Raw genomic sequence first — 25,556 nt, 5'->3', positions numbered from 1 at the left:
CTGCGCGACCGTTTCTTACCTGCCCTGCGCTAAGGCGGGGGCTGGACCCAATTCGGAGAGAGAGAAATACGCAGGACTCGCGCCTTCCGCAATTCACTGAGCCCATTTACGCAAGTGACGTCAAGCACCACCGCTGGCCGCAAGGGGGGGAGGAGTACGTACTTGGCGTAAGGAGGAGGTAGAGCGTTCCCGCCATTGGCGGCGGTTAGGGCGTTTACGCAACGGCCTGACGTAGGGGAAGACGCGTTAGTCGGGGGGAAGGTTCTAGAAAAGCGGCGGCAGCGGCTCTAGCGGCAGTAGCAGCAACGCCGGGTCTTGTGCGGAGGTGCTCTTAGCGGTGTTGTTTCTCGAGCAGCGGCAGTTCTCACTACAGCGCCAGGACGAGTCCGGTCCGTGTTCGTCCGCGGAGATCTCTCTCATCTCGCTCGGCTGCGGGAAATCGGGCTGAAGCGACTGAGTCCGCGATGGAGGTAACGGGTTTGAAATCAATGAGTTATTGGAAAGGGCATGGCGAGGCCGTTGGCGCCTCGGTGGAAGTCGGCCCCCCCGCCTCCGACGGAGAGCGGCAGTGAAATCGGGCCACTTAAGAAGCGGTTGGTCGCAGGATATTTTCGAAGAGGGCTGTTAGCGGAGGCCTGATTGTACAGCACCTTCCCCACCCTCAGCCTCCCGGCGCCATTTCCCTTTGCTGGGGGTGGGGGATGGGGAACTTCCACATGGCGGACGCGGCCCGCGGTAGTGAAAGCGGAGCGCCGAGGCGGCAATTCTTACTCCCCTCGTGAAGCACGCCGATTGGGGGGCCCCGGCGGCCCCCGTTTGAGCGTTTCGGCGAGTTTCGGGTCCGCGTGAGCGAGGCTGCGGAGCTTCCCCTCCCCCTCTCTCCCGGGAACCGGATTTGGCGGCCGCCATTTTCATTTCTCTCCTTCCTCGCAGCATTTTTCTTTTCGACCTCTGAATTCTGCTAGTTTGATTCTTTTACCGAAGAAGAGAAGTGGTTAACTAATTTTCTTTCTTCTTGGGCTGTTTTCATGCCGTTTCGAGGTGGATTCCGAGGGTTTTGTGAGCTTGGATCTTTAAAGTCCTGCGCACCTCGTTAGAGGCTCCCTCCCTTCCCCTCGATGAAATGGCGCCATTGCGTCCAGAAGCCGCAGCGAGCAGCGGGCGGGGGGGTTCCTCCGGGGCCCGGGCGCGCGGCGTCCGAGGAGGTAAAGCGAGCGAGGGTGGGGGGCCGGTTTCAAGCGAGCCATCGTACAAAGAAGACATTTTGTTTTCCAGTCCTGTTTCTTTGAGTAACGGTTTTGTTTGGGCCTGCAGTGATGAAAAAGACAGTTGAATCGCAGGAAACTTGAGAAATAAGTCAGAATTTGGAACCGTCAGATTACTACCGACTGCGTGGGTGGCAGCGGGGAAGGAGGTGGGGGGGACTTTTTCCTGAAGGATTCCCTTAGAATGGTAGAATTTATTCCTTTTTTAAATACTATTTTTTCTGGGAAATGTGATCTTTACTGGATAAGACTACGGATCCTTGTAAATGATGTTAGAAATTTTGAGGAGAGTGAAGAAAAAAATTGAGTTTATTCTTAGTGGTACTTCGGTTAAAACATGGCTCAGTCCTTCAGTGCGTGTATTGCTGTATACAGAACTGTGTTAGGCTAGGCCGCTCTGTATTTGAACTTTGTCACTTTTCTCATTTATGTTTGCAATCGTGGTTGATCATTACATTGATAAGCATAAGGTCTCAAGCGAAGGGGGTCTACCTGAGTATTTTCTTTGACCCTAAGCACGCTTAAAAAATAACTTTGTTTGTAATCGATAGTGGACATCGGGTAAGTTTGGAAAAAGCAGAGGTAAGTAATGAGTTTTTGCCTTTTGTTGGTGATGTGTAAAAATTGTTGTAGATGTGCTTTTTAAAATTTCCGTAATTTGGGTTTTAAAAGACGTGTTTACTGACAGTATTTGGTGTAAAGTGAAGAATCCAAATATCAATATGCCGTATAATTAACCATTTTGGTAGTTTTAAGTAAACATCTCGGGAGCTAGTTTAATAGTTTGTTAATCTTTTAAAATTTTTCAGAATCCTGAAAATAGTTAACTATGTAGGAAGAAAATCTGTAAATTGTTTCTTATCGCTGTATTTTTTGAGCTGTTGGGAGAATATCATGCGTTGAAGGAGAAACCTCCATAGAACTGTGGGTTGAGAGCTGTAATGCTATTTGCTGGGAATAAGTTATCGCCTGTTGTATTGAAAATTATATTTTACATTTTAATTTGTATTATACACTTACAGCAGATTGTCCTGGACGTTATGATTTATTGGGTTTCTGAATATTTTTAATTTTTTAACCTAGTCACCTGGAAATTATAATGATGCATTCTTTAACTGAGAGTCCCAAATACAGGGCTATTAATGCAACATAATTGCTTGCTGGTTTATAGGGATTAAAAAATTTCAGCCTAGCCTTTTTTCTTTTTTATTTGTGAAATTAGATGTAACTTGTGTAGTTTGCCAGGTGGCCACTAAGTTAAATACACTTGAGGTTTCGGGTTTTTTGGTAAATGAATTGAAGTGTAAATGATAGTTAAATATGTAACTACTGAATAGTCACAGTGGTCATTTAAACGTTTTTGTGGTTTTTGGGAGAAAATGATTACATTCATTGTATTTATGGTTATTGGTCCAATAATCGGATTGTTTCTGTACTGTCATTTAAATAACCAAACATGGGGGTGCCCACAAAAAGTCAGTTATGTTAAAACTTGAAGCTTTAGACACCAACGGTCATTAAAAAAGTCTGCCTTGGTCAGAAGAGAGGTAAATTTTAAGGATGTTTTGGAGCATATACTGAAGGTTTGAATTTTTTTCCCTAATCGAGAGTTGGTGTATGGGAAAGAATGATCTTTACCAGGGGGTTTTTTTTTTTTTGATGAGATGCATTAGAATCACCACCAGAGGGAGCAATGAGGGGAAAATGTCACTTTTCAGATATACTGAATCCAGAAGTAAATGGTAAACTATGAGTTATAAGTAAGGAACCAACAGTTTTTATGTTTAAAAAAAAGATTTCAACTGAGCTTTTAAAAGTTAACTTTAACTTCTCTGTGGGATATAGGATTGAATGCTAATTTTGATGAGAATCCTTTAACCCTTCAATGACCAGGGAGTAGATTTGCTTCTTTCTCTTCAGAAAGTATTTTTAAAAATAAGTGATAATAAATTTGTTTGAAATAATTTAATGTCAAGTAAATTTAGATCAAGCATTAATGACTTTGAAACTTGTGTAGTTCAGCTGAGGCAATTTTTTTGGTGTAACACAACTAATATGCAGTTTAACATATGGTTTAAATTTGATGTAAGTTTTTTTTTTCCCCCCCAGAAAACTTTAGAAACTGTTCCTTTGGAGAGGAAAAAGGTACTCTGCCAGCAGGTCACCTCATATTTAAGAATTTAATTTCCTGCATACAAAGAGAAAATGTAAATAAAAATTGAAATGGTGTTTTCCTTTGCAGAGAGAAAAGGAACAGTTCCGTAAACTCTTTATTGGTGGCTTGAGCTTTGAAACCACAGAAGAAAGTTTGAGGAACTACTATGAGCAATGGGGAAAACTTACAGATTGTGTGGTACGTTAAATGTAAAAGTGCCTACAGATAGTAGTCCTTCAGCTGTTGAGCTTCTGTTTTTAAAATGTTAAGTGAGTTGTGGAAAAAATCACTTAAATCAGCCATCAATTCGTACTGCTAGTTCATAACACAAGTAATGAGATCAAATGCTAACGTTTCCCCTTTGGTCGTATAGGTAATGAGAGATCCTGCAAGCAAAAGATCAAGAGGATTTGGTTTTGTAACTTTTTCATCTATGGCTGAGGTTGATGCTGCCATGGCTGCAAGACCTCATTCAATTGATGGGAGAGTGGTTGAGCCCAAACGTGCTGTTGCAAGAGAGGTGAGCAAAATATAATTTCTTTGTGCAATAAATGTGAAGAAAATTCTGTCCCACTGAAAATTAGAATGTAGTTTTTGGAAGAACTAACTAGATGCTGTGTATCTAGCTGAAAATTTTTTTCCTCATTAAAGCTATGTTGGGTTTCTGTATTTTTGATTTTTCTAGACTTATCAGAAGTATTTTTCAAAAGACTACATTCTTATTTACAAGCCATTGCTTTGCTTGGTATTTTATCGTAGAGTAGAAGCCATCTGTGGTACCCACATAGTGTGCTTTCAATCATATTTGGTTTCTTCTATGCGGGTGACCTTTTTTTCTCCCACTGTTTCAGGAATCTGGAAAACCGGGGGCTCATGTAACTGTAAAGAAGCTGTTTGTTGGTGGAATTAAAGAAGATACTGAGGAACATCATCTTAGAGATTATTTCGAGGAATATGGAAAAATTGATACTATTGAGATAATTACTGATAGGCAGTCGGGAAAGAAAAGAGGTTTTGGATTTGTTACTTTTGATGACCATGATCCTGTGGATAAGATTGTGTGTAAGTGTCTAAGAATTAGGTGTGTGACTGCTTCATATGTTAAATTTTGCATATGTTAACATTACAATTTTAATAAAAGGTAAACTTTAATTTATGAGTTGGTTACTATTATAGAATGCTGACTTAATGGAGTCTGAATTTTTCATTTCAGTGCAGAAATACCATACCATCAATGGTCATAATGCAGAAGTAAGAAAGGCTTTGTCTAGACAAGAAATGCAAGAAGTCCAAAGTTCTAGAAGTGGAAGAGGAGGTAACTTCAATTCCAGTAAAAAAAAAAAAAAATTATTTGTATCGGTGCTTGTTACTAACCAGAAAATTTATTGTAGGCAACTTTGGTTTTGGAGATTCTCGTGGTGGCGGTGGGAATTTTGGACCTGGACCTGGAAGTAACTTCAGAGGAGGATCTGGTAAGTTCAAGTTCTAAGTGTTAGGGTGAATGTACTTGATTAAAAATATGATTAAGTTTTGATTAGAATCAGGAAGTACAACCTAATTTTAAAAAGTTATCCTTAAGGCTTTTTAAATAGGTTGTATCCTGGTAGGATGTTCTGATGTGGCAAGAGAAAATAGTTAAAGAAGATATTCTTAAAATTGTAATCAAAGACAGTGAATTGTCCACATCCTTTTATGATCTCCAATTTTCTTAAAAAAGCTAAAATGACATTCTAACCACCTTAAAAATTATGAGGATTCTCCTGAATAGTGAGTGAAAATACCATAGAGGCTTGCCTGTGGGTTTAAAAAGGTCTGTATCTTAAGTTTTTTGCTTTAGGCTTGAGATATATTTATCTAAATTAATATAAAGACGCCAATAGGAAAATTTTCATCCCGGTCCAGTGTCCCTCTTAAGTATAAATAAGTGGAGTCTCTTAAATTGAGACTTGCCAAGTTCAAGCCCCAAAATTAGGCAGTTATCCTGATAATGAGATTTAGTTACACCCTTTTGTGTGTTTATTTTTAAGAATAAACACATAACACCAGTTTTCCAGCGTAAGGGGGATGGTTCCTAATAATTTTCATCCAGAGATAACTAATAGAGAATGTAGAGGAAAACAGGGTGAGGAATCGAGTAGGGTGAACAGGATATAATATATTTTTTCTGCCTCTAACAGATGGATATGGAAGTGGTCGTGGATTTGGGGATGGCTATAATGGGTACGGAGGAGGACCTGGAGGTCAGTTTCTTCTGCGTTTCGTTTGATGTGACTTAAAGACTTAGTTAATCACACTGTATGTTGGCCTAGTTGAGTGTATTTGTGAAATTTCTCTCAATGTATGACTCTTTCTTTACAGTTACTTTACATCTTAGCTGTTGTACAGCTTAAAGCAAGAGTGTACTTATAGTTGTTAGTATAGGTTGCAGAATCATTTGAGTGGATTTTGAATGAGAATTTAAAGATGGCATCATGTTATCCCTTGGTTTCTTAAGCAAAAGAATTGGACATAGATGTGATACTTTATATAGTCTGTTTTCCTGGAAAAATAAAGAATACTGGATATGACCAAGATAAGCATTTAAGGGGAGTGTATATAAGGGCAGTTGTGTCTTACTTGGCTCTTAGCAAGATAAGTCCCACAGGAGAACATCCAAAAAGTCACCAAAGGAACTTTTCCAAAATACATAAGTGTGCTCCTGGGTCCAGCTAAGGTTGTGAGCCACTATTATATCACATGATACATTAGATGTATCTTTTGTTGGAGTACAAAAAAGGTTGATACTTGGGTGACAAATGTCCTAATAAGAAAGGGACATTAAAACTCTGAGCTAGTGATAGACCTGTTTTCTGTCTTTACCACTCATTAGGCATGACTTAAGTTACTCCTACATCGCATCGTTTCCAACTTTGTTTTGAAATCTAAATATTAATTGGGTGTTATGAGAAAGATGAGTTCTTGTATTTAAACTACATGTAATTTGAGACTACCTGTACCAATTTAATTTTTTGAATTACATGCAAGTTTGCTAATTTCTGGTCCTCCCCCCCATTTCTACTCAGAAAGAGGGTACTGGGCATGTTGTTTAAGAGACATGGTAATTCATAGGGAAACGTGAGCTGCGATCTTTTGGACCAGTAGGAGGATGTGGCTCTTCTACTTTCTCTCACTAGGCTTCGCCTCTTGTCTGCCCCCACAACTCTTACACAAAATATAAATAGTATTTCAGGATGCCTTCAGGAGCACCCTTAATATCTTTAGATTTAGAGGAGAGCTGTGGCATTACAGGTATTTCTCTATAAAGGTTTTATCCAGTTGGTTGTGGGTAGGCACTTCCTGCCCTCAGATGTTTACCAAAGATACTCTATTCTGCCCTTGAGGCTATTCTAGAAAAGATTTCACAGAACAAATATTTTACTATAAATAAGTGTTTTGGAAAGCTGGAAATGGGTGTGATAAGACAGTTCAAATGGCACTGAAAATACTAAGTAATTACTTAAAGGCTTATTTTATAATAGGTGGCAATTTTGGAGGTAGCCCTGGTTATGGAGGAGGAAGAGGAGGATATGGTGGTGGAGGACCTGGATATGGCAACCAGGGTGGGGGCTACGGAGGTGGTTATGACAACTATGGAGGAGGTAATAAATTCACCTGCAACCTTTATGTGGGATTTTGGATTGAAATGAATGACTTTTAACACGTGAGATTTTTCATTTTAATATTGTCAATAGTTGTCTTTAAAAATTGTAGAATTGTAGATAGGTGTTTTGCATTTATTCTAATGATTTGTTTTTGTGGGAGATTTGTCCTAAATACTTAACATGTATTGCTGGCTTAATATTTGATTGTATTCTGAGGTTCATTATGCAAAGCTAGTATTCCATTTTTTTCCCCCACAGGAAATTACGGAAGTGGAAATTACAATGATTTTGGAAATTATAACCAGCAGCCTTCTAATTACGGTCCAATGAAGAGTGGAAACTTTGGTGGTAGCAGGAACATGGGGGGACCATATGGTGGAGGTAATTTATTAGATTCTTTAAAATTATTTTGTGTTATTAAAGGATTGGTCTTGCATGACTTGAAGGAAAGATACTATGGTAATTGTTAGTTTATTTATGTTTGGGTAACACTTCCACCATATATAGTGTTACTGAAATAAAAATTTTACGGAAGGAAACAAGTCTAACATCAGTTTTTGGAGTTGGTGTGGTCAAGGTGGGATGTTCAGTAATGTAAAATAATTAGGAGTTGGGAAAGTAGGTTAATATTTTGGGTGGGGGTTCTTGTTTTCCTTTTCTTGGCTCCTTTTTTTAAGAGGCAGCCAAATAAAATTGCTGAGCACATTGCAAGTGGTATAAATTTGTATGAGTTGTCTCTTTTAAAGTTATAGTAAATAAGCTCAAACCATTGTTTGTTACTCTTGAGAAAGTTTTTAGTAAGACCGGATTTCTTTTGCCTTTTGTGCTTGGTATACTTTTTTTTTTAATTCCTTTCTAACCAAATGATTGTGGTGGAGAACTCTCTAAAAGAAAAGCATTGTTAAAATGTTTTCTAATTTTAAAGGATGAAATTATCATAGCTATGAATCTGGATAACTTATCTCCTAAGTAATTAGCTTAACTAGAAACAATGGGTTATGATCTCGTTTTAGAGAGTATATGGCTATAAAATAGAATCAGTTATAGTATTAAGGTAATCATGGGAAATCGAAGTAAGTTTGCTTTCTCTTGCTCTTCCAACAATTCTAGGAAACTATGGTCCAGGAGGCAGTGGAGGAAGTGGGGGTTATGGAGGAAGAAGCCGATATTGAGCTTCTTCCTATTTGCCATGGGTAAGTGTCTTTTGAGTTTTATGTTATTATTTCTTGGGAGACCTAGCTGCCAGGAGTAAAAGCTTTTTAGGATCATGTTATCTTTCCTTAAAATCTGGTTAGATGGATAATTTCATAACCTATTTTTTTTTTACTCTTTACTTCTGTTGAAACAGGCTTCACTGTATAAATAGGAGAGGATGAGAGCCCAGAGGTAACAGAACAGCTTCAGGTTATCGAAATAACAATGTTAAGGAAACTTATCTCAGTCATGCATAAATATGCAGTGATATGGCAGAAGACACCAGAGCAGATGCAGAGAGCCATTTTGTGAATGGATTGGATTATTTAATAACATTACCTTACTGTGGAGGAAGGATTGTAAAAAAAAAAAAAAAAAAAATGCCTTCGAGACAGTTTCTTAGCTTTTTAATTGTTGTTTCTTTCTAGTGGTCTTTGTAAGAGTGTAGAAGCATTCCTTCTTTGATAATGTTAAATTTGTAAGTTTCAGGTGACATGTGAAACCTTTTTTAAGATTTTTCTCAAAGTTTTGAAAAGCTATTAGCCAGGATCATGGTGTAATAAGACATAACGTTTTTCCTTTAAAAAAATTTAAGTGCGTGTGTAGAGTTAAGAAGCTGTTGTACATTTATGATTTAATAAAATAATTCTAAAGGAAATTGTGTAATTATAGACTTTTTATTTTAAATAAGTTAAGGAGTGGGTAGTATAATTAAGGTCCATTGCAAAGCTGTTGTTATATTTGTGTAAGATAAATGTTGGTCAGATATAAGTGTGTTGTCTGCAATTCATCAGGATTAAATTATCTAGATAACTTAAGGGATATCTCTGCAAGGAGAAACACCTTTTTAGATCTTTTAGATGCTGCTTCTTCAATGCAAGGAAAGGAAATAACCCCAGCGAGGTACTCTTCAGGGATACAGGTCTAGTACAAGAGAACTCTTGACGGCTACTAAGTTCAGCCAGTCTTAAAAAACTGTGCTGTTTCTACAAAGCTTTAAACTACAGTAGTTTATAAGGATGCCAACGAAAGCTGAGGGTGTAGAGCAAAATAGTTCTAAGCTTCAGTTAAACTTCTTTAGGTAAGATCTTATTTACTTTTCCTTTCTTAATTTTCCTCCCCAAAAGATAAACTAATACTCTTAAATGGTCTTTCAGTATAGTGATTCTTAATGTAGTTTAACATAGCTATAAATTAAATTGAGTTTAACAATTTATAAACTCAAGAGAATAATTTTATAAACCCTGTTTTCCAATCTGTCATTTACTTAAATCATTTTGGTTGTTTTTTCCCTTTTTTTCCTTCTTTCCCCCACCCCCTCCCCCTCTATGAAGATTCAGGTGCTTAACATATCATTTTTTTCCCTGCTGGAATTTTAGCATTGCTATGAACCATGGACAAGTATATTCTGCTGCCACAAAGACTGTAAAGTGCTTCATTTCAACAGCTGAGGCAAGCCAAGTGATCATTAATAAAGCTTTTCTTGGTTCCTTCAGTGGTGTTGGTAGTAAAATGGTAGGTAACAGTTAGGCTGCAAGTTCAATGAATCATGAAATTTCCCATCGTTACACCCTTGTGTATTCACATTTCTTGGATCAAGCATTTTGAGTGAACTAGGATTTTTTATTAAAAATAAAGACATTGTGTTCTTCTGTTACATGTTCTGTTGATATGGTTGTTCTAGCTTTACATGCTTATCAGGATCAGGCTAAGGAAAAGGTAGGGGCATAATGGTTGAATCTAAATTTTCAGATAATAGTTTATACTTTAATGAATAAAGTGCCTGTCTACGTTATAAATCTTCTATGTATCCAGTGCTAAATACTTGGGTTTCAATTTGGTAATTCTTCCCCAATCCCCTACAATATAGGAAAGATGTAGGTTGGCTGCTGAAATTCATTTCTTAAATGTCATCAGATTTGATTGCCTGGCTTTATTGCCTTTTCAGGAATGTGGCATATTAAATCAGGGCGTATTCTACTGTATGCACCAGTGAGTCTTCTTTGATCCTAAGACCACCACTGAATTTATTTAGGTTCTTTGGACAAACATGATAAACTTCTTCAGATACTTTTTTTTTCCTTTGGCAGGAAGGTGTCTTGCTGCAGGTAACTAATGAAGAAGTGGTCAACCACAGAGTCTTCAAGAAATAAGAAATTCTGTACCATCTGAAAGTAGTTCTTGTTGGTGCCTTCATTTAAAAAAAGCACTCTTTAAGATTAAAGGGAAATGTTTTCTGATAAAATACAAACTTCATTTAGTACAGGTTCTTAATATAAAACAATTACAAATTGAGTATTGTTTGTAAAAGAGTAACATCAAATTGGTTAGAGAGAGAAATGTATCATGTTTTAAATTAGGTTTTGTGAGTAGACAGATTAAAATTTTATTTTAAATATAAAGTTTATAAAATAAATACTTTTGTATCCAAATACTTGGTGTAATGTTTACACATAAAATGTGTGAATCTTGTTTTATAAACATTCAGTTGTCTAAAGGATTGCCATCCCCTAGACTTTTAAAGCAGTTTCACAAAGCAATGCATATTGCCATTTTTCTTACAGTATTGATAGACATGAGAAAAGCATTGTGGACATTATTGGCTGTCCTAATAAAATGCCATTCTTGATACACTGTATATTCAGCGTTTGAATACTGCTATAGTTTTCTGGCTTTATCGTGTATGTTTAACATTGCTAGTGGCGTTTTTAAAATCACTACAGATTTTAACCAGCTAGAATGATACAAATGAGGTGGCTATGCAAAGCACTGAGACAAAATCTGTCATTAGTTTCTCAAATGTCAATTAGTTGTATTACATGTTTTACACTTAGAATCAGTGGTTGTCTTTTTAACGGGTTAAACATTGAGGATAAAATTGAATACCAAGCAGTGATTTTCTTGGACATTTATGTGGAATAATGAAAGAAACCAGAAAAATAGCAGGAAAGAAACATAGTAAGGTTGACGTATTTAAACTACAGTTTTAGTTTTGATAATATGAGGTATCTTACAGGTAAGTCACACTAATGATGGCTGGGCAGAAGATGAGCTGTGTTGTATAAAATAGCTGTATCTACAGATTATAAACATGTTAGAATACTTCAACTTTATTAGAAAACTAATTTTGAAGGTTTTAAAAATGTCTAGCTTTACAGAGAAGGTGAACTTCGAAGATGATAAAAGTTGATAAAACGACACAACCTTACAATACCCAACCATTAACTAGCACAAATAACAGGGATAAAATTCAATAATGCATAATAAGCAGAAATAAACTGGCTTAAATATTCAACATAGGCATTTTTCCCATGTGTGTATGTTGTATACTGAACTGTTAATTTTTTTTAGAAATGGAGATTTTAGGTAGTTTTGTGTAACTGTAGGGTGTTCTAAGGGAAATAACTTCCGTTAGTATAGGAAGTTATATTTTCTTCGCAGGCTTAACTGTTACTGCTGCATAACACATTAGGTCAATACTTAGCAGTTTAGAGCAACAATAAACTTGTTCCTTCACACAGTTATTTGTGGGTTAACAAGAAACTTAGTTGTGTGATTCTGGCTGAAGCTCAAGGTTGCAGTCAGGGAAAATGGTGATTGGAACTGGAAAATTTGCATCCAGAATACCCTGCTGACTGGGGTGGAACTGGTAGCTATTTCCTTCCCCCTTAGTGAGCTATCCCAAGAGCAACAAGAAGCGCCTCAAAATATGACCAATGTTTAGATAAAGTCACACTGTCTTGTATTCTAATGGTCAGCAATGTGGGAATGTTTAACTTGCATGATTGTCAAGAAGCAAGCATCATTGGGAGCCATCTTGGGGGTCTGGCTCCCACACTGGAGTGTTTTCTTTTTTGTGAGAGTTGATGAAACTTGATCTTCCTCTCCTGCATGTAATGTTTTCAACAGCCCAATTTGGTGTGTGAATATGAGGTAAATTGGACCAAAAGTGATTCTAACTGGTGTACTAAAGGTTTAAAGATTTAAAGTATTGAGAGCTAATTTAGGGAGGCTTTAAAAGAATCATGTCTCAGTTCTTTAGTAATAATTGTTAATTCAGAAGTGTGTGGATATGTGCTTTTGCAGAAGGTAGAAAACATCACTAATCTCAGTATATCTGAAGTACATGTATATTCTTGACTCTTTTATTTAAATAAGTGATCTTTAAGGTTTGGAACTAATGTGACCCCATACAATTATAATGCCACACTATTTAGTGCTGCAACTAATGCTCTTGTTAGTTATTGTGTTGGTTTTTCGTTTCTTTTTTTGTTAACTGGTCAAACCAGTGAAGTGAGTGGATTACCCAAGAAAGCAGCAAATTCAGTTCTTTGAAGATGATGGGGGGGGGGGAAACTGATCCAACTGCTTATATGAAAGTACACTTTAAACATATTCAAATGATTTATAGGCACCATAGGCTGACATTTTGTCCTGGGGCTTAGATCTGTGGAAATTGAAATGACTTCTGACTGCTATATTCTAAAGGTCAGTGCTGAGCAGCCTTGAGAGGGAATCCAAACACCTAGATGTTCTTGTTAAGCACACATTGGTTGGGGTTATATATGTTGTCCAACATGCTAATCTCACCTGTGAGGATGTTCAGCATGGCCTGTTGATAGCTACCAAAAGGAAATGTGAAGGTTTTAGTAGGAAGAGGACAAAGGAGACTGATCATCTGGCTGTATGACTGCATTTCACTTTTAACTCTTAATTTTTCAACAAATTTTATGATGCTGGAGGAATCATTCCAGGAATAATAATATTTTCCATAGGTAAGGAGGGTAAGACTAGCTTTATGTTGGGACCAATTCAAAATGGAATGTAGGTTTGGGCCAAGCCACTAAATTCAGGGTGCCTACCAGAAAACTTCAAAAGAAGTCAAGGGCTAATTATACGAACTACTAGATGAATGAGCAAACATTACTGATCTTAATTCTCTAGTTCTTTCTGGTTCCCTTGAGGTTTGTTTTCTGTTTTTAAACCCTATACCAAATACTTACCCCCTTAAACCTGATTTTGATGGAACTGTTTCTCAATGAAGTCTTAACTGTGTGTCACTGTCTAGTTCAGATTAACTGAAGATGGATGACACTGTAAGGAATGGGTTAAGAGGCCTAAATTTAGAGGCCTAAGTGAACAGATTATTCAGTGGTTATTCTCAGTAAAATGCATACAGTTTAAATTAGAACTTGACCTTTTGAAAATGATCCATTCCTAAAATCGGAAGCTAAATAGGTTTCTTGTTTTCTCATAACACTCCACGTATTCCTCAACTTCACATATAAGCTGCACGCTAAGACTACTGAATTAGCAAAACAGTTTAATCACACTTTGGGTAATCTGTAAACAGGGAGTTTAGACTGAAATCTTGGTGTGAGATTTTTTAAGTGCTAAAACTGGAGTATCAATGATGGAGTAAGCAGCTTACGTCTACTTGCCCTGAATGCATTGTGATTTTTGTCCTGTGAGGTGATCCTTGTCAGCTAGCCCACGGTAAATGAGATCATCAACTGGCTGTTGCAAGTTTGATTCATTGTGTGGGTTTCAATGCACCAAATACCTTACTAATTGTTTATAGTTTCAGCTTCAGTTACTGTGAATGTTTTGAGTCCCAGCTCTCCACTACAGGTCTTTTTTTCTTGCCCATTTGATGCTATATTTCATTGCGGTATTAATATTTTTAGGGATTTGGGGAGAAAAATGCCAAGTCTGACAAGTAGGCCCTGGAATAGGATTGCTTGGCAGTTTTGAAACCTACAAGTAAATTGGTACTGTAGATTTTCATGTTGTAGACTTGAAATAATTTGTGGTGATGTGCCCTGAAGCTATAAATCTGAATACCAAAAATTAAGACATTTGAGGTGTATTCCCTTGCAAAAAGCCAACCTGTGTGTGTGATCACTGTACAAAACTGGTGAGAAGAGTGATGTATCTAGAAGCAGTTTACTGGTGAGATCTAGGGCTTGAAAGAAATGCCTAGGCCCAATATAAAATGGAAAAAAATTGATTGTAAAAATCTAGACTGTATAAATACTATTTCTGTAACCCAAGATAATACCTTGACTTCTGATATTCTATGTAGGAAATGATTCTTATGGCAGAAATAAGATCTGACAAGTTCGATTCTCCAAATTTTGAAATCAAACTAACAGTATTCACGTTGATTGTTCACCAACCTTCACAGCCTGGGGCAACTATCTTCAAAAATTTCTTGTTTATTCCAGTAAATTCATTGAGGTTTCATTTTAAATTCTAGGACTGACTGTTTTTATGTTTTATGTTTTCAAACCTTCTGGTTTCCTATTGTCTTGTTTTTAACAAATACTTATCTTTTTTGCTACTGTTCAGCATTTAAAAATCTGTCATATGGTTCCAGTATTTCCAGTTCTTTGGTTGTCAAGTCTGTGCTCATCTACTAACGGTTTCCTTACTGTTGGTTTGTTCTTGTGTGTTCCTGTATGGCTTGTAATGTTTTCACATTAAGCTCCATGAGTTTTTGAGACATCAGTGTTGTAGATGTGAGACCATCTCTTACAGGCTGGCCTTACTGCCAGGGAGTTCTAGCTCCCTAATATTTTAAAGCCCCATTTTTGTTTTTGGCACCTTGGTTTTATTTCATATAATGTATGTTGACTTCAGTATGGCTTGAGTTGGATCAATTTGTGCAAATTTTAAAAATAAATACTGCGCTGTCCTATTTGCTAGTATTTTGGAGGAAAAATACCCCAAGTAAATTTGCTTAGAATTTCTGTATAAAAGGGAAAAGTTAACTTTTTATATATAAAATTTATTTGCACAGAAAAAGTTATAATTTATAAGTATTCATAAGAAAGTAAAATACCTTTGGGAAAGCTCACTATACTTCAGTGCTAACAAACTAAATGAAAAGGTTAAGGCTACTTTGCATTTCAAGTCATAAAAAATAACATTTTAAGATAATTATATCCAGTGTTTGCTCTCTTTAAAGTGACCATCTTAGTTTTCATGTCACCTTACCTTATTCTTTGTACATACTACTTATGAATCATGCATGTAATGCAGTAGTAGAGCTTCATGAAAAGTGGTTTCCCCCAAATTTCCTACAAGTCTGATCTTCAAGTCCCAAATCTTTGTCCATGTAAGCTTCATAGCTTTAACTGAATGATTAAAGTAGGAGTACTTAAAAGATGTAACACTTGAGTTGAACCTCAGTTTCTGAACATTACTGCTTTATGCATATTAACGGACTCCATCTTCAATTTCTTCTCTTTTCCTCTTTCTCTTTTGGTTTTCCTTTTTGTGGCCTGAGGTCACCACTTCCTTGGGTACAATCAAAACACTTCCATCGCGGCTGCATTGAAGAGCATATTGGTTTGGATTGACTGGCCTACCTTCATCATCTCTTAACCTACTAAAAACATCATGATAAAGGTGGTGCAGTTTCTGTTTCATTATGTTAATAGCTTTGTTACACTGGGCTTGCTCTCTCTTTAGGGTTTCCTTCTTTGCTTGCAAGTTACATACATCGTCTTCTAGGTTCAAGATTATGTCCAGTTTGCGCCTACGACAGTTCTGAGCAGCAACTTTATTTTTCCCTCTTCGTCTAATATCACGGATGAGCGACACTTGTAAGTCTGTCAGATAGTATCTGCTTAGCATGCTGTTGAAAGAATCAACAGGCATGCGGACAATTTCATCTACAGAAAAAGGAATATGCAGAGCTTTGGCACGCCGTTCATCACGGCTTAAATTTTTGTCTGTGTCATTGAGGTACCTACTCAATTTCTGTGGCTTTCCATGCCGTGAAAAAGGTTCAGAATTGGATTCTAGAGCGCTTGGCTGTAAGTGGTAAGTGTGGTTATGAAATACATGTTGAAATGCAAGGTCCCCATGAAAACTCCTATGACCCATGGGACAAAACTTACTGGGCTCTGGGTAGCAGCCTCCCACAGCCCCTTCTAAGTCATGGTGGGAAAGAGATTCAAAGTCACTATAACCTGTGGCACCTTCACACACAGAGTGAGAGGTATTAGACTTGGTGACAGAGGTGCTATTGTGGCTTGAATTTAAGGAAAGCCCAGAATCAGAATCTGGTTTTTCAAAAAGCTGAGAAGCTTCCATTGCATCAAAACCTTCTTCTGTGGCCCAAGACATTAAATTTATCTCATCAAATATGTTTATATCGAGGTCATGTAAAAAGTCTTCGCTTGTTAGATTCCTCATCTGATTGTCAACAAATGGAAGAAATGCTGACAAGTTAGTTCCAGGAAGGGCCCGTTCAGAATTGGTGGTATGAGAATTTAACTGCAGAAATGGTTCCTGTGGCTGTGAAGTCCTTGCTACTTGATCTCTTCTAAATGTATTGTCAGGACACAGCAACATGGCCTCATGGAGATTCACATCATGACTTACAGCCTGGCTAAGATTTACGTTATACCGTGCTGAGGAAGTCATGCCATCGTTGATATTTCCTGGAAGAGGAATATCTCCCAGTGAGATGCCCTGAAAAAGGAAAGGAGAACACTTTAAATAAAACCCTATTTCAACAGCACTTCTAGTATCTAATACAACATTTCTTTCCTCACTTTAGTCAGTTCCTGTCCACAAACAGGAATATGCTGTTGGCCATGAATAACTTTCCCTAGTTCACTAGTATAGGCAATATAATATGTGATGTGAGCCCAAATTGGAATATGCTATACTTGGAAGATTTATTCTTTGAGTATCATGGAAATTTTAAAAAGTTGATAAGGTTAGTAGTATAAAAGGCCTTGTTTTTAAATCTAACGTCTTACTGTAACTTACTGCTTTATAAGATGCAATTCTCATCCTAGCTATTGGCAACATTGTGGAGGGTCATGGGTAATAACAGCTATAGTGAAGTAGTCTGCAAGGGGATTGGGGGTCGGGGGTGGGGTGTCTTTTTTTTCTTTTTAAGCAAATCAGACCAGCATTATAAAGTACAATCAAGAGACAAGTGCTACCAGAAAAATAAAGCTATGCCTTAGTTTGTCAAATGCTTACTGCCATTTTGATTCAATATGAATTATATAATTTGATTATATCTGTTATTATTTGGAAGGAGGAACAGTATACATATTCTGTTAATTCTCCAAAGTTGAAGTTTTCTATAAAAAGTAATCCTAAATCTGTGTTTAAGTAACAACATACTAGATATTTACATAAGTATTTAAATTATGTCATCCAGGTAAAGTTATATTTATTCAGAGAAGTCAGTGCAGATACTTTCCTGCAAGGATAAAAGCCAAAGTTCCAATTACCTCCAGTGAATTTTCAGGCTGTGATGAAAGCAACTGAAATAAGTCTTCCAGAGAGAAAGATGTGTCTGTTCCATTTAGATGTCTCTAGAAAAACACAAGGTGCATGCATCATTAATTTAAATTAAAAGACTGAATTGGCTGCCTGGGGCTTTAGGCTTAATTTTGAAAGGATAACCAGGTCGTATCTCCATGCTGGATTTTTATCCTTATTTTGGAATTTTTACATTCAATTCTTTTTAGTACTCAATGTTTTATTATCCTTAAAAACCTTAACTCCAAACTCCACCCCAATTCCTCCCCTAACCATCTTCCATATAACTTTTGGCTAGAATTTTCGGTTCCACCTTATTTTGCCCTTCAACAGTGACCCTCCAAATTGGTTACAAAATTATGTAACTTTAAATACATACTTAGATTTACCAAAATGTTTTACCAACTTCTTGACTCATCAGTGCTTCATCTTCTGCCTTCAGGGTTTAGTTTCTTTCTTGTTGAAATAACTCCTTGGATAGTTCTTTTTAGAGAAGCTCTACTCTCTAGTTTTTTGTAACCTGTAATTATTTTGCCTTCATGCTTAAGTGACAATTTATCTGGTAAGATCAGGTTTAATGTTTTCCCTCAGTACTTTGTCTCATGGCATATGTTACTATTCATGTTTGCTATCAGTCATTTTATAGCCAATCTTTTTTTCCAGTTATTAAAATTTTTTTTCCTTAAGTCTTTTTTGTCCTGCTATTTCACTTTGATATATCTGGGACTGGATTTTATTTACTCTGCTTGGGACTCTGTACTCCTTTAATCTGAGTCAAGATCATTTTAATTTTGGAAATATTTTGCCACAAACTCCTTAAATACTGCTTCTTGATACTTCCTAGTCTCTCCTAGGACTCCTGTTAGAAATAATTTAGATTTTTCTCATTCTATCACTGTCTCAATTTTCTTTTATATTTAAAAGTAAGCTCATCTTTCTTGGGAGCTATTTCTGTAGGAATCCCACATAACAAGGGTTACCAAACTAACTATAAGGCAGTTCTATGTTTCCCTCTGCAAGTACCGGTTTTTATATCATTTTCTAGACCTTGCTTTCTTGTCTCAAGATTCCTGATTGTGATGGTACTGTGGATTCAGACTCTACATCTGGCTTTGGGGTTCTGGTTTCTAAAGGGTGGATAGACAGCTTCCTTGCTATGTCTACTAGCTGGTAGCTATAATTGTCCTAGTCCCCATTTCCTGAACAGAAGAGCCTTTAAATGTTCTGAGCTTTAAGCAGGGAACTCAGGTACCCCTAGGTATGGGCTTGACACCTCATTTCCCATCCATTCAACCCCAGTCTCTGTCATGACATCTGGATCCAATTCCTCCTTGGGGCTCTTCAGCTTTGGTGCCTGATTAATCTTAAATTCTGGATTTCAGTTTCCTCTTTGTTTCTTATATCTGTAGAATCTCTTTCTTGCTTTTGAGTTCTGCCATACACTTAAAAGTACTATCCATGATGTTTTATCCAAGATTTACTTTTGGTGTGTCATAGGGGGTATCTTTACGTGCTAGCTGGTTCACATTCCTGACTTGTGCTGTGCATCACTCCCAGCCCTAACTTTTTACTTCAGGGTTTCCTTTTTTGAAGATTCAGACCAGCTGCACTGAGGAGTAGCTGTGTACAAATACTTGGTTTCTTTTTCTATAGAACCAAATACCTTGGGTTCCATAAAGCCATGTTTTCAAGGCCCATAATACAAAGCCACAAGGCTTTCTTTGCCTATGGATGCTACAGGACTACTTAAGCTAAAGTGATAAGATTTCCTGCTTTTCTTTCACTGGTAAGTTACACGTTCTTAGTGGATAGTGGACTTCTTCACCAAATGAATTATTTAAAATGATTCCTAATTTCTTATGAAATTCCAGAAGTGTTCTATTAATGACCCCAAATTTGATTCATTAGTCTTGGCCAACCATTGACCAAAATTTGCTGATGGTCACAAGTGTATGAGAATGGATAACATCTGCACAAATCTGTATTCCTGTGAAAACAATCCATAATAGTGGATAAATAACATTATTTGTAGAAAAAGTATTTAGAACACAGAAGTTAAGGGTATGAAGATGATTCTGCTTAAAATGAATTATAGAGTGATCCTTCTGGCTAGTCAAATATGTGTTTCATTAAACCTTTTGCCTGTTTCCTCCTCTCCAGTGCCCCAGGAGATGGCAGGTGGAGGGGCTAAGCCCTACCAATCCATTCCTCTGATTGGGTCCACAGAAGACAGAGGCAAGAGATAGGAGGTGGGAGGAACGATAGAATGCCTTAGAGACGACAGCTTCTGCTGAGTGTCGCATCAATTCCAGTTCTCACTGAGCTCTATTTCTCCCCAGGTTCCCTTCTGTCCTGATGGTGGTAATGGCTTCATGTTGTTGCTGGTCCCTGGGAGCCTTCCTATTCCTTGGTGTTTCCCTTAAACCTGCTCTCACCTCTGTTAAAAATCCCTTCATTTACTTCTCTTCAGCATGTGCCTTCTATTTGAGGGCCTAATCTGTGAACAGCATTCTGTTTGAAGTCTATGCAACAGAGTTCTGTCTACCACACTTAAGAAATTATTCAGAACAATTTTGAGGCATTTGGTTTCATAGAACTTAGTTAATCCATTTCTAAATCTAATTGCTTAATTTTATCTGTTCAGCTAGGTACAGATCTTGCAGAAAAATGGACAACTAAGGGGCCTGCCCGGTGGCGCAAGTGGTTGGGTGCGTGCGCTCCGCTGTGGCGGCCTGGGGTTCGCGGGTTCGGATCCCACGCGCGCACTGACGCACCGCTTGGCAAGCCATGCTGTGGCAGCATCCCATATAAAGTGGAGAAAGATGGGCATGGATGTTAGCCCACGGCCAGTCTTCCTCAGCAAAAAGAGGAGGATTGGCAGATGTTAGCGCAGGGCTGATCTTCCTCACAAAAAAATAAATAAATAAATAAAAATAAAATGAACTAAGCCATTTTCACAGTTAATCCATGAAACGTATTCCATACTTTAAGCTCAATTTAGATTGCCAGGAAATAGGCCTTTTCTGTTGTCTTAAGTCAGACTCATAATTCTCCTTCCTAAGTCTTCACATAAAATGTGAACATACAGTTCTGTTTTGGGTGAAGAATTCATTGCATTTTGAACAGAGATCACTAGGAATATTCAAAGAATACGGTGGACACAGATTTAAATTTATAAGACATATCTTTTAAAAGATTAAACATTAATATAAACTCGTCTTTAGTGAGAAGAAAATGTCTTCAGACCAGTTAACCTACATATACTGCGTATTTTTCTTCATTAATATCCGGTAGTCTAAGTGTAGGACTCCAGTGGGGCTAGAAGATGTCACTGTTAAGGAGCAAATTATGTCAGTCATCCTACATAGTCTTCCATGGTTGTCACCCAAAGAATGGAAATAAATGCCAGTGATTCACTGTGATCACACACAACCCATTTCTGCTTTCTTTACTTCAACAAACTGTAAGAGCACCTACTAAGTAACAGCTCAGTAAAAGAGCAGACAGATATTGTCAGAAGCGCCAAATGTGTAATTTGCAGAACACAAAAATGTGTAAATGCTAACTAAACAAGACTGACACAGGCCAGGAACATGGAGGTACAAAATGAGGAGCCAAGCCTGATAATTATGAATTAAGGCACAGATCCCTTGCTTTGAGTGATTGATGTGTTTCTGAAGTTTTGTCCAAACTGATGTTTGTCCTAATTCAAATTATATTTTAAATTCTCCAAGGAAGCTCCCTACTTTATCTATCTCTTCCTTAGTACTTAATGAGTGCCTACTATGTGTCTAGCAGTGAGTTAGTTACTACAAGTAATTCAAAGAAGTAGAAAATACAGTTCCTGCTTTTCTGGGAAGCCCAGTGAGGGAGTAAAGGCAAAGACATACCCAGAAGAAAAATGAACCAATAGCGTAAATCTATATACAATGAAGTGGTAGACGGTGATAAAAATATCTCCCTCAAAAAAGATGACTGTGAGGTACTCAGGAAAGGGGGCTGAAATGTCTCCTTCAAAATAAATAGTAGTATTTAGTATTTAGTATTTTGTTAATATAAAAGTCCACTGGCATTGATGTGATAGTATGGTGTGTGGGGTCGGGGGAGGGGAGTGCATGGGGTAAAGCCACACCAAGGGTCCATGAGTTATGAGGAAAGCCAAGGTCTAGGGAGAATGCCAGGGGGTAAAAGCACAGACAGGTGCAGACACTTATGCATTTCCAAGTGGAATGAGAAGCTGCAATGGGGCCCTCCCTCCATTGAAGGTTATAAAAGGGTTCTGAAGCCTCAGAGGCTAGGGAGTGAAAATGGGAGGGTTCCTTGGGGTGAGCCCCCCACCCCCTCACCAGAAGACTAGCAAAAAGGGACTCAAGGAGACCACTTAGAAACGTAGTGTGTGTTCTCTGCAGTTTGGGGAACACAGTAGAAGAGTGTCCAGAGCTTGCCTGAGAAATATAAAAGGGCAAGAGGCCAAGCAAGGGCTGCAGTTAGGGAAGTGATTGGACTGACGAAGGGGGAAGAGGGTCATGTTTCCAGGAACAGCTGCTGGAGAGCCAGCATGTGGTTGAGAGGGCCGCCTGGACAGGTGAGGTATATGCCACTGAAAATGCAGGAAGGACTCCTAAAGGCTACCTGGAGGTGGAGGTGCATCTGTCCTTGTCAAGAGAAGGGCAAATGAACGACTCCCAGCTGTGGGGAAAGAGTCTCCAAAGAACCTATGAAATCAAAGTGCCCATCTGACAAGTAGTTTTAAATACATCCTACAGTCAAGGGAAACCAGTGTCAGATCGGTGCCAGTCAAGTAACACCTTTCCTGAACATTACCACCCACCACACCCTCAGCCCCAGAGAAGACAGCCTACTGAGCAAAGGAGGAAGACTTGGAGAAATAGAGAACAAGGCCACACACTCCCTTTTCCACTTAAGCCAGCCTTTGAGGCTGCTGCAGCAGATGAGACAGGAGGAGGGGAGAAGCTGAATTTCAGTTCAGAGTTTTTGAGAATTACACTGACCAGAGAGATTTTAATCTGATAATCTTGAAGTTATAAGGCCTTCCCTAGATTTCACCCAAGGTGTAGGGAAGAACTAGTTCCCCTAGAACAGGTTAGAACAGGCTGGAAGGGGTGAGTGGGCAAAGGCAGCAAAGCAGTTTTCTGATTTCACTCCATCGATCATGTAATGTTCCGTGTAATGTTACATGACAACGGTACAGTGATGATGGGCTGTCTGAGAAGGGCCAAGGCATGGTACTCTCTACCCTCTAAGGGTGTTCAAGGCACAGCCCCAACTCCTCCTGGTTAAAGGTCTTTGGAGCATCTGTTTGCCAGGGTTGTGGGCTAGGACCTCAGCAGGGCTGAGTAGAAACCAGAGTATGGCCCAAATAAAAGAAGGGAGAAGCACAGCTGCAGGAAGAATCCATCCCTTCAGCCTGGCTCCTGGAGTTCATCTTTCTATACCTCTCTCACCACTCAAGAGTGTGGTTAGACATAGAGGAGCCAAGGAGGCTGTCCCAGTGGGTCTGGCCAGAGGTACAAAATGGGCTCCTGGCTGCCGATTCAGCATGGTCCGCCAGGAGACTAAGCAAGGATTGGAGCCCAAGCCCCAGGTGGTATTGAGGGTGATTTGCCTGTAGCGTCCTCTGGCTTGCTCTCCCAGACTTAGCCAACCTGGCTGTCTCTGTGGGTAGCTGGTTGAGGATTCCTGGGTTCAGGGTGCCAGCCATTTCTTTATCCCTTGCCATGGCAAACACAACTAACAAAACCGGCTAGCAACTTCTTGGAGGTGAGTTTAACCAGAAAAAACTCATTCTATCGGCTGATTCTTTTGTAAATCAAATAACCACTCCCACAATTTAAAAGAAATATCTATTTTCATATATCAGATTTGCTTATAGTAGAGTACTTATATGCAAAATTCATTTGTAACACAAACTGTCAAAGCCATAAAATCTACATTAGGGCCAGCCCGGTGGCACAAGTGGTTAGATGCGCGCACTCCGCTGCGGTGGCCCGGGGTTCGCTGGTTCAGATCCCGGGCGCACACCGACACACTGCTTGTCGAGTCATGCTGTGGCGGCGTCCCATATAAAGTGGAGGAAGATGGGCACAGATGTTGGCTCAGGGCCAGTGTTCCTCAGAAAAAAGAGGAGGATTGGCATCAGATGTTAACTCAGGGCTGATCTTCCTCACACACACACACACACACACACACACACACACACACACACACACAATCTACATTAAAGCCAAAATGTTAGTAAGGCTAGGATATTCTGGCATGCTCACCTCATTTCTAGATTCAGTGGTCTTTTCTGCCTCCCAGTCAGGTTTATCTGCTATTTTATCTTCATCTTCATTCTTCTGCTGCAGTGATTTCTCCTTCTGGGCTGACACTCTGTGCTCATTTTCCTCATGCTGAGAACTGTGATCCACAGCTTCATGCCTCTCTCTTAGTACCTCATTTTCCTATAAAAGTACCCAAAAATGTGCTAAGTAGAAATACATATTTCATCAAATAAGTCAAACAATCTTTAAAACTGCATTGTCCTTACTGCCCAGTGATCATGAAAACCCATGAGTTAAAAGTTAAGACTGGCATTTCATTATTTCAATATCAAAGAAACATTTAATTCTGAAACCAAGGTCAGTTTTGTGTCCTGTACTTCTTAAGAAGTCCCTCTGAGACAGGGTGTTCTAATTTGCATAATTCAAATTATATGCATTTATAAACCCTTAAGTTTAAAATATTTGCAAATTTGATTAAACAGCAGGCAGTTTTTATTTAGTTTTCTGTTGAAAAGAGATCAAACAGCTAAGTTGGAAGCAAATACTAATCAAATATACATAGAAAAATCTGGAAACTTATTACAAAGTATTAATTGTGGTTGTCTCTGAAAGGTGGGATGGGTTGGGGCAGGGTGGGTAAAAAGAGTTGACTTCACTGTATACATTTCTGTACTGTTTGAATATTTTACCACAAACATGTATTTCTTTTACAATCAGGAAAAAGGTAAATATATTTTTTTATTTTGAACAAAAGAGTTAACAACAAAGCTTAAACTAACATCTCTAGAGATATTTTCAACTATGCTTATTTACCCAGATGAGTCCTTCCACTTTTTAATTTCCTTTAACTGAGGAGACTTAAATAATTAAAAGGCTAGAGAATTCTTCTAAACATTCAAATAGTTACCATTTAACATACACTGTAATACTGATACTTTCAATTTTGATATTAAAAGCTCTCTGTATTTTTTTCTTCTCTAACATAACATCAAGGCTTCTTAAACTCTTTCAAAGGATCTATTTTTAATTTCTCTTCCAGCAACACAGCACATTGGACTAACTCAAGGATAGCACACCGCACCACGTCCCCCCACTCTAAACCACAGAAATGTTAACCAAAAAAAAAAAAAAAAAAAAAAATGAAGGTCAAAGAAATGGAAATCTACAGATGCCAGAAGCAAGGAGAGAAATCAAGGCAAGAGCGGAAAAAGGAAGCTGATGTGCTAGTGGCCTGCTTGGTTTTACCTGCTTCTCTGTTGACGGTGCTAACTCGATGACATACTCAGCCTCCCTCCTGACACTGTGGATGCTGGTCTTGTTCCTACTTCAATCCGTCTCTGCACACAACTCTGCTGTGTGCTCAAGGATACTGCTTCTGCTAATCTACCCTCTTTTCTGCATCAACAATTATTTCCTGTATATTGGATAATTCCCTTCAGCCTACTAATATACAATAATACCTCCCATCTTTAAAAATCCCTCCCTTGGTCCCATATTACTCTTTAGATTCCATCCCATTTTTTTGCTCCCTTTTAGAACATAATCCTCCAAGAGTCATCTGGACTCTGTATTCTCTCTTGAACCTATTCCAATGAGGATTTTGTCCCCACCACTCCACTGACGCAGCTCATCGGGATCTCCCAAGTTGGACAGTTCTCTGTCCTCATCCTACTTGACCTATCAGCAACATTTCACTTAGTTACTCCCTCCTCCTGGAAACAAG

The 25,556-nt window shown here is 38.4% G+C and overlaps 2 protein-coding genes across 7 annotated transcripts in view; one reads left to right on the top strand and one right to left on the bottom strand.

The window, feature by feature from the left end:
* Positions 1-278: 278 nt before the first annotated feature.
* Positions 279-10,893, top strand: HNRNPA2B1 (heterogeneous nuclear ribonucleoprotein A2/B1). 6 transcript variants are annotated; one of them, XR_009216370.1, is made up of 14 exons: positions 279-470; positions 3,375-3,410; positions 3,508-3,618; positions 3,794-3,940; positions 4,272-4,482; positions 4,634-4,735; positions 4,812-4,892; positions 5,598-5,660; positions 6,939-7,058; positions 7,320-7,442; positions 8,172-8,254; positions 9,107-9,336; positions 9,635-9,770; positions 10,346-10,893. XR_009216370.1 is itself a non-coding variant. In XM_058527424.1 (12 exons), exons 1-11 carry the CDS (start codon positions 465-467, stop codon positions 8,231-8,233), a joined length of 1,062 nt encoding a protein of 353 aa, XP_058383407.1. In that variant the 5' UTR covers positions 279-464; the 3' UTR covers positions 8,234-8,254; positions 10,346-10,893. The 6 variants fall into 6 exon arrangements, 4 of the variants coding, with proteins under 4 accessions (XP_058383407.1, XP_058383396.1, XP_058383413.1 ...); XR_009216371.1 differs by lacking the exon at positions 9,107-9,336; XM_058527424.1 differs by lacking the exons at positions 9,107-9,336; positions 9,635-9,770.
* Positions 10,894-13,601: 2,708 nt separating this feature from the next.
* Positions 13,602-25,556, bottom strand: part of NFE2L3 (NFE2 like bZIP transcription factor 3) — a 33,311-nt gene continuing 21,356 nt past the window's right edge. Inside the window, exons 2-4 of the mRNA XM_058527384.1 lie at positions 23,834-24,013; positions 17,519-17,602; positions 13,602-16,739 (exon numbers count right to left, since the gene is read on the bottom strand). Coding sequence (XP_058383367.1) covers positions 15,477-16,739; positions 17,519-17,602; positions 23,834-24,013 — 1,527 coding nt within the window. The 3' untranslated portion in view covers positions 13,602-15,476. The remainder of the gene's footprint in view (positions 16,740-17,518; positions 17,603-23,833; positions 24,014-25,556) is intronic.

The sequence above is a fragment of the Diceros bicornis genome, chromosome 3 (assembly GCF_020826845.1).
Source record: "Diceros bicornis minor isolate mBicDic1 chromosome 3, mDicBic1.mat.cur, whole genome shotgun sequence".
Taxonomy (NCBI): Eukaryota; Metazoa; Chordata; class Mammalia; order Perissodactyla; family Rhinocerotidae; genus Diceros; species Diceros bicornis.
This window is presented reverse-complemented; position numbering and strand designations above follow the sequence as displayed.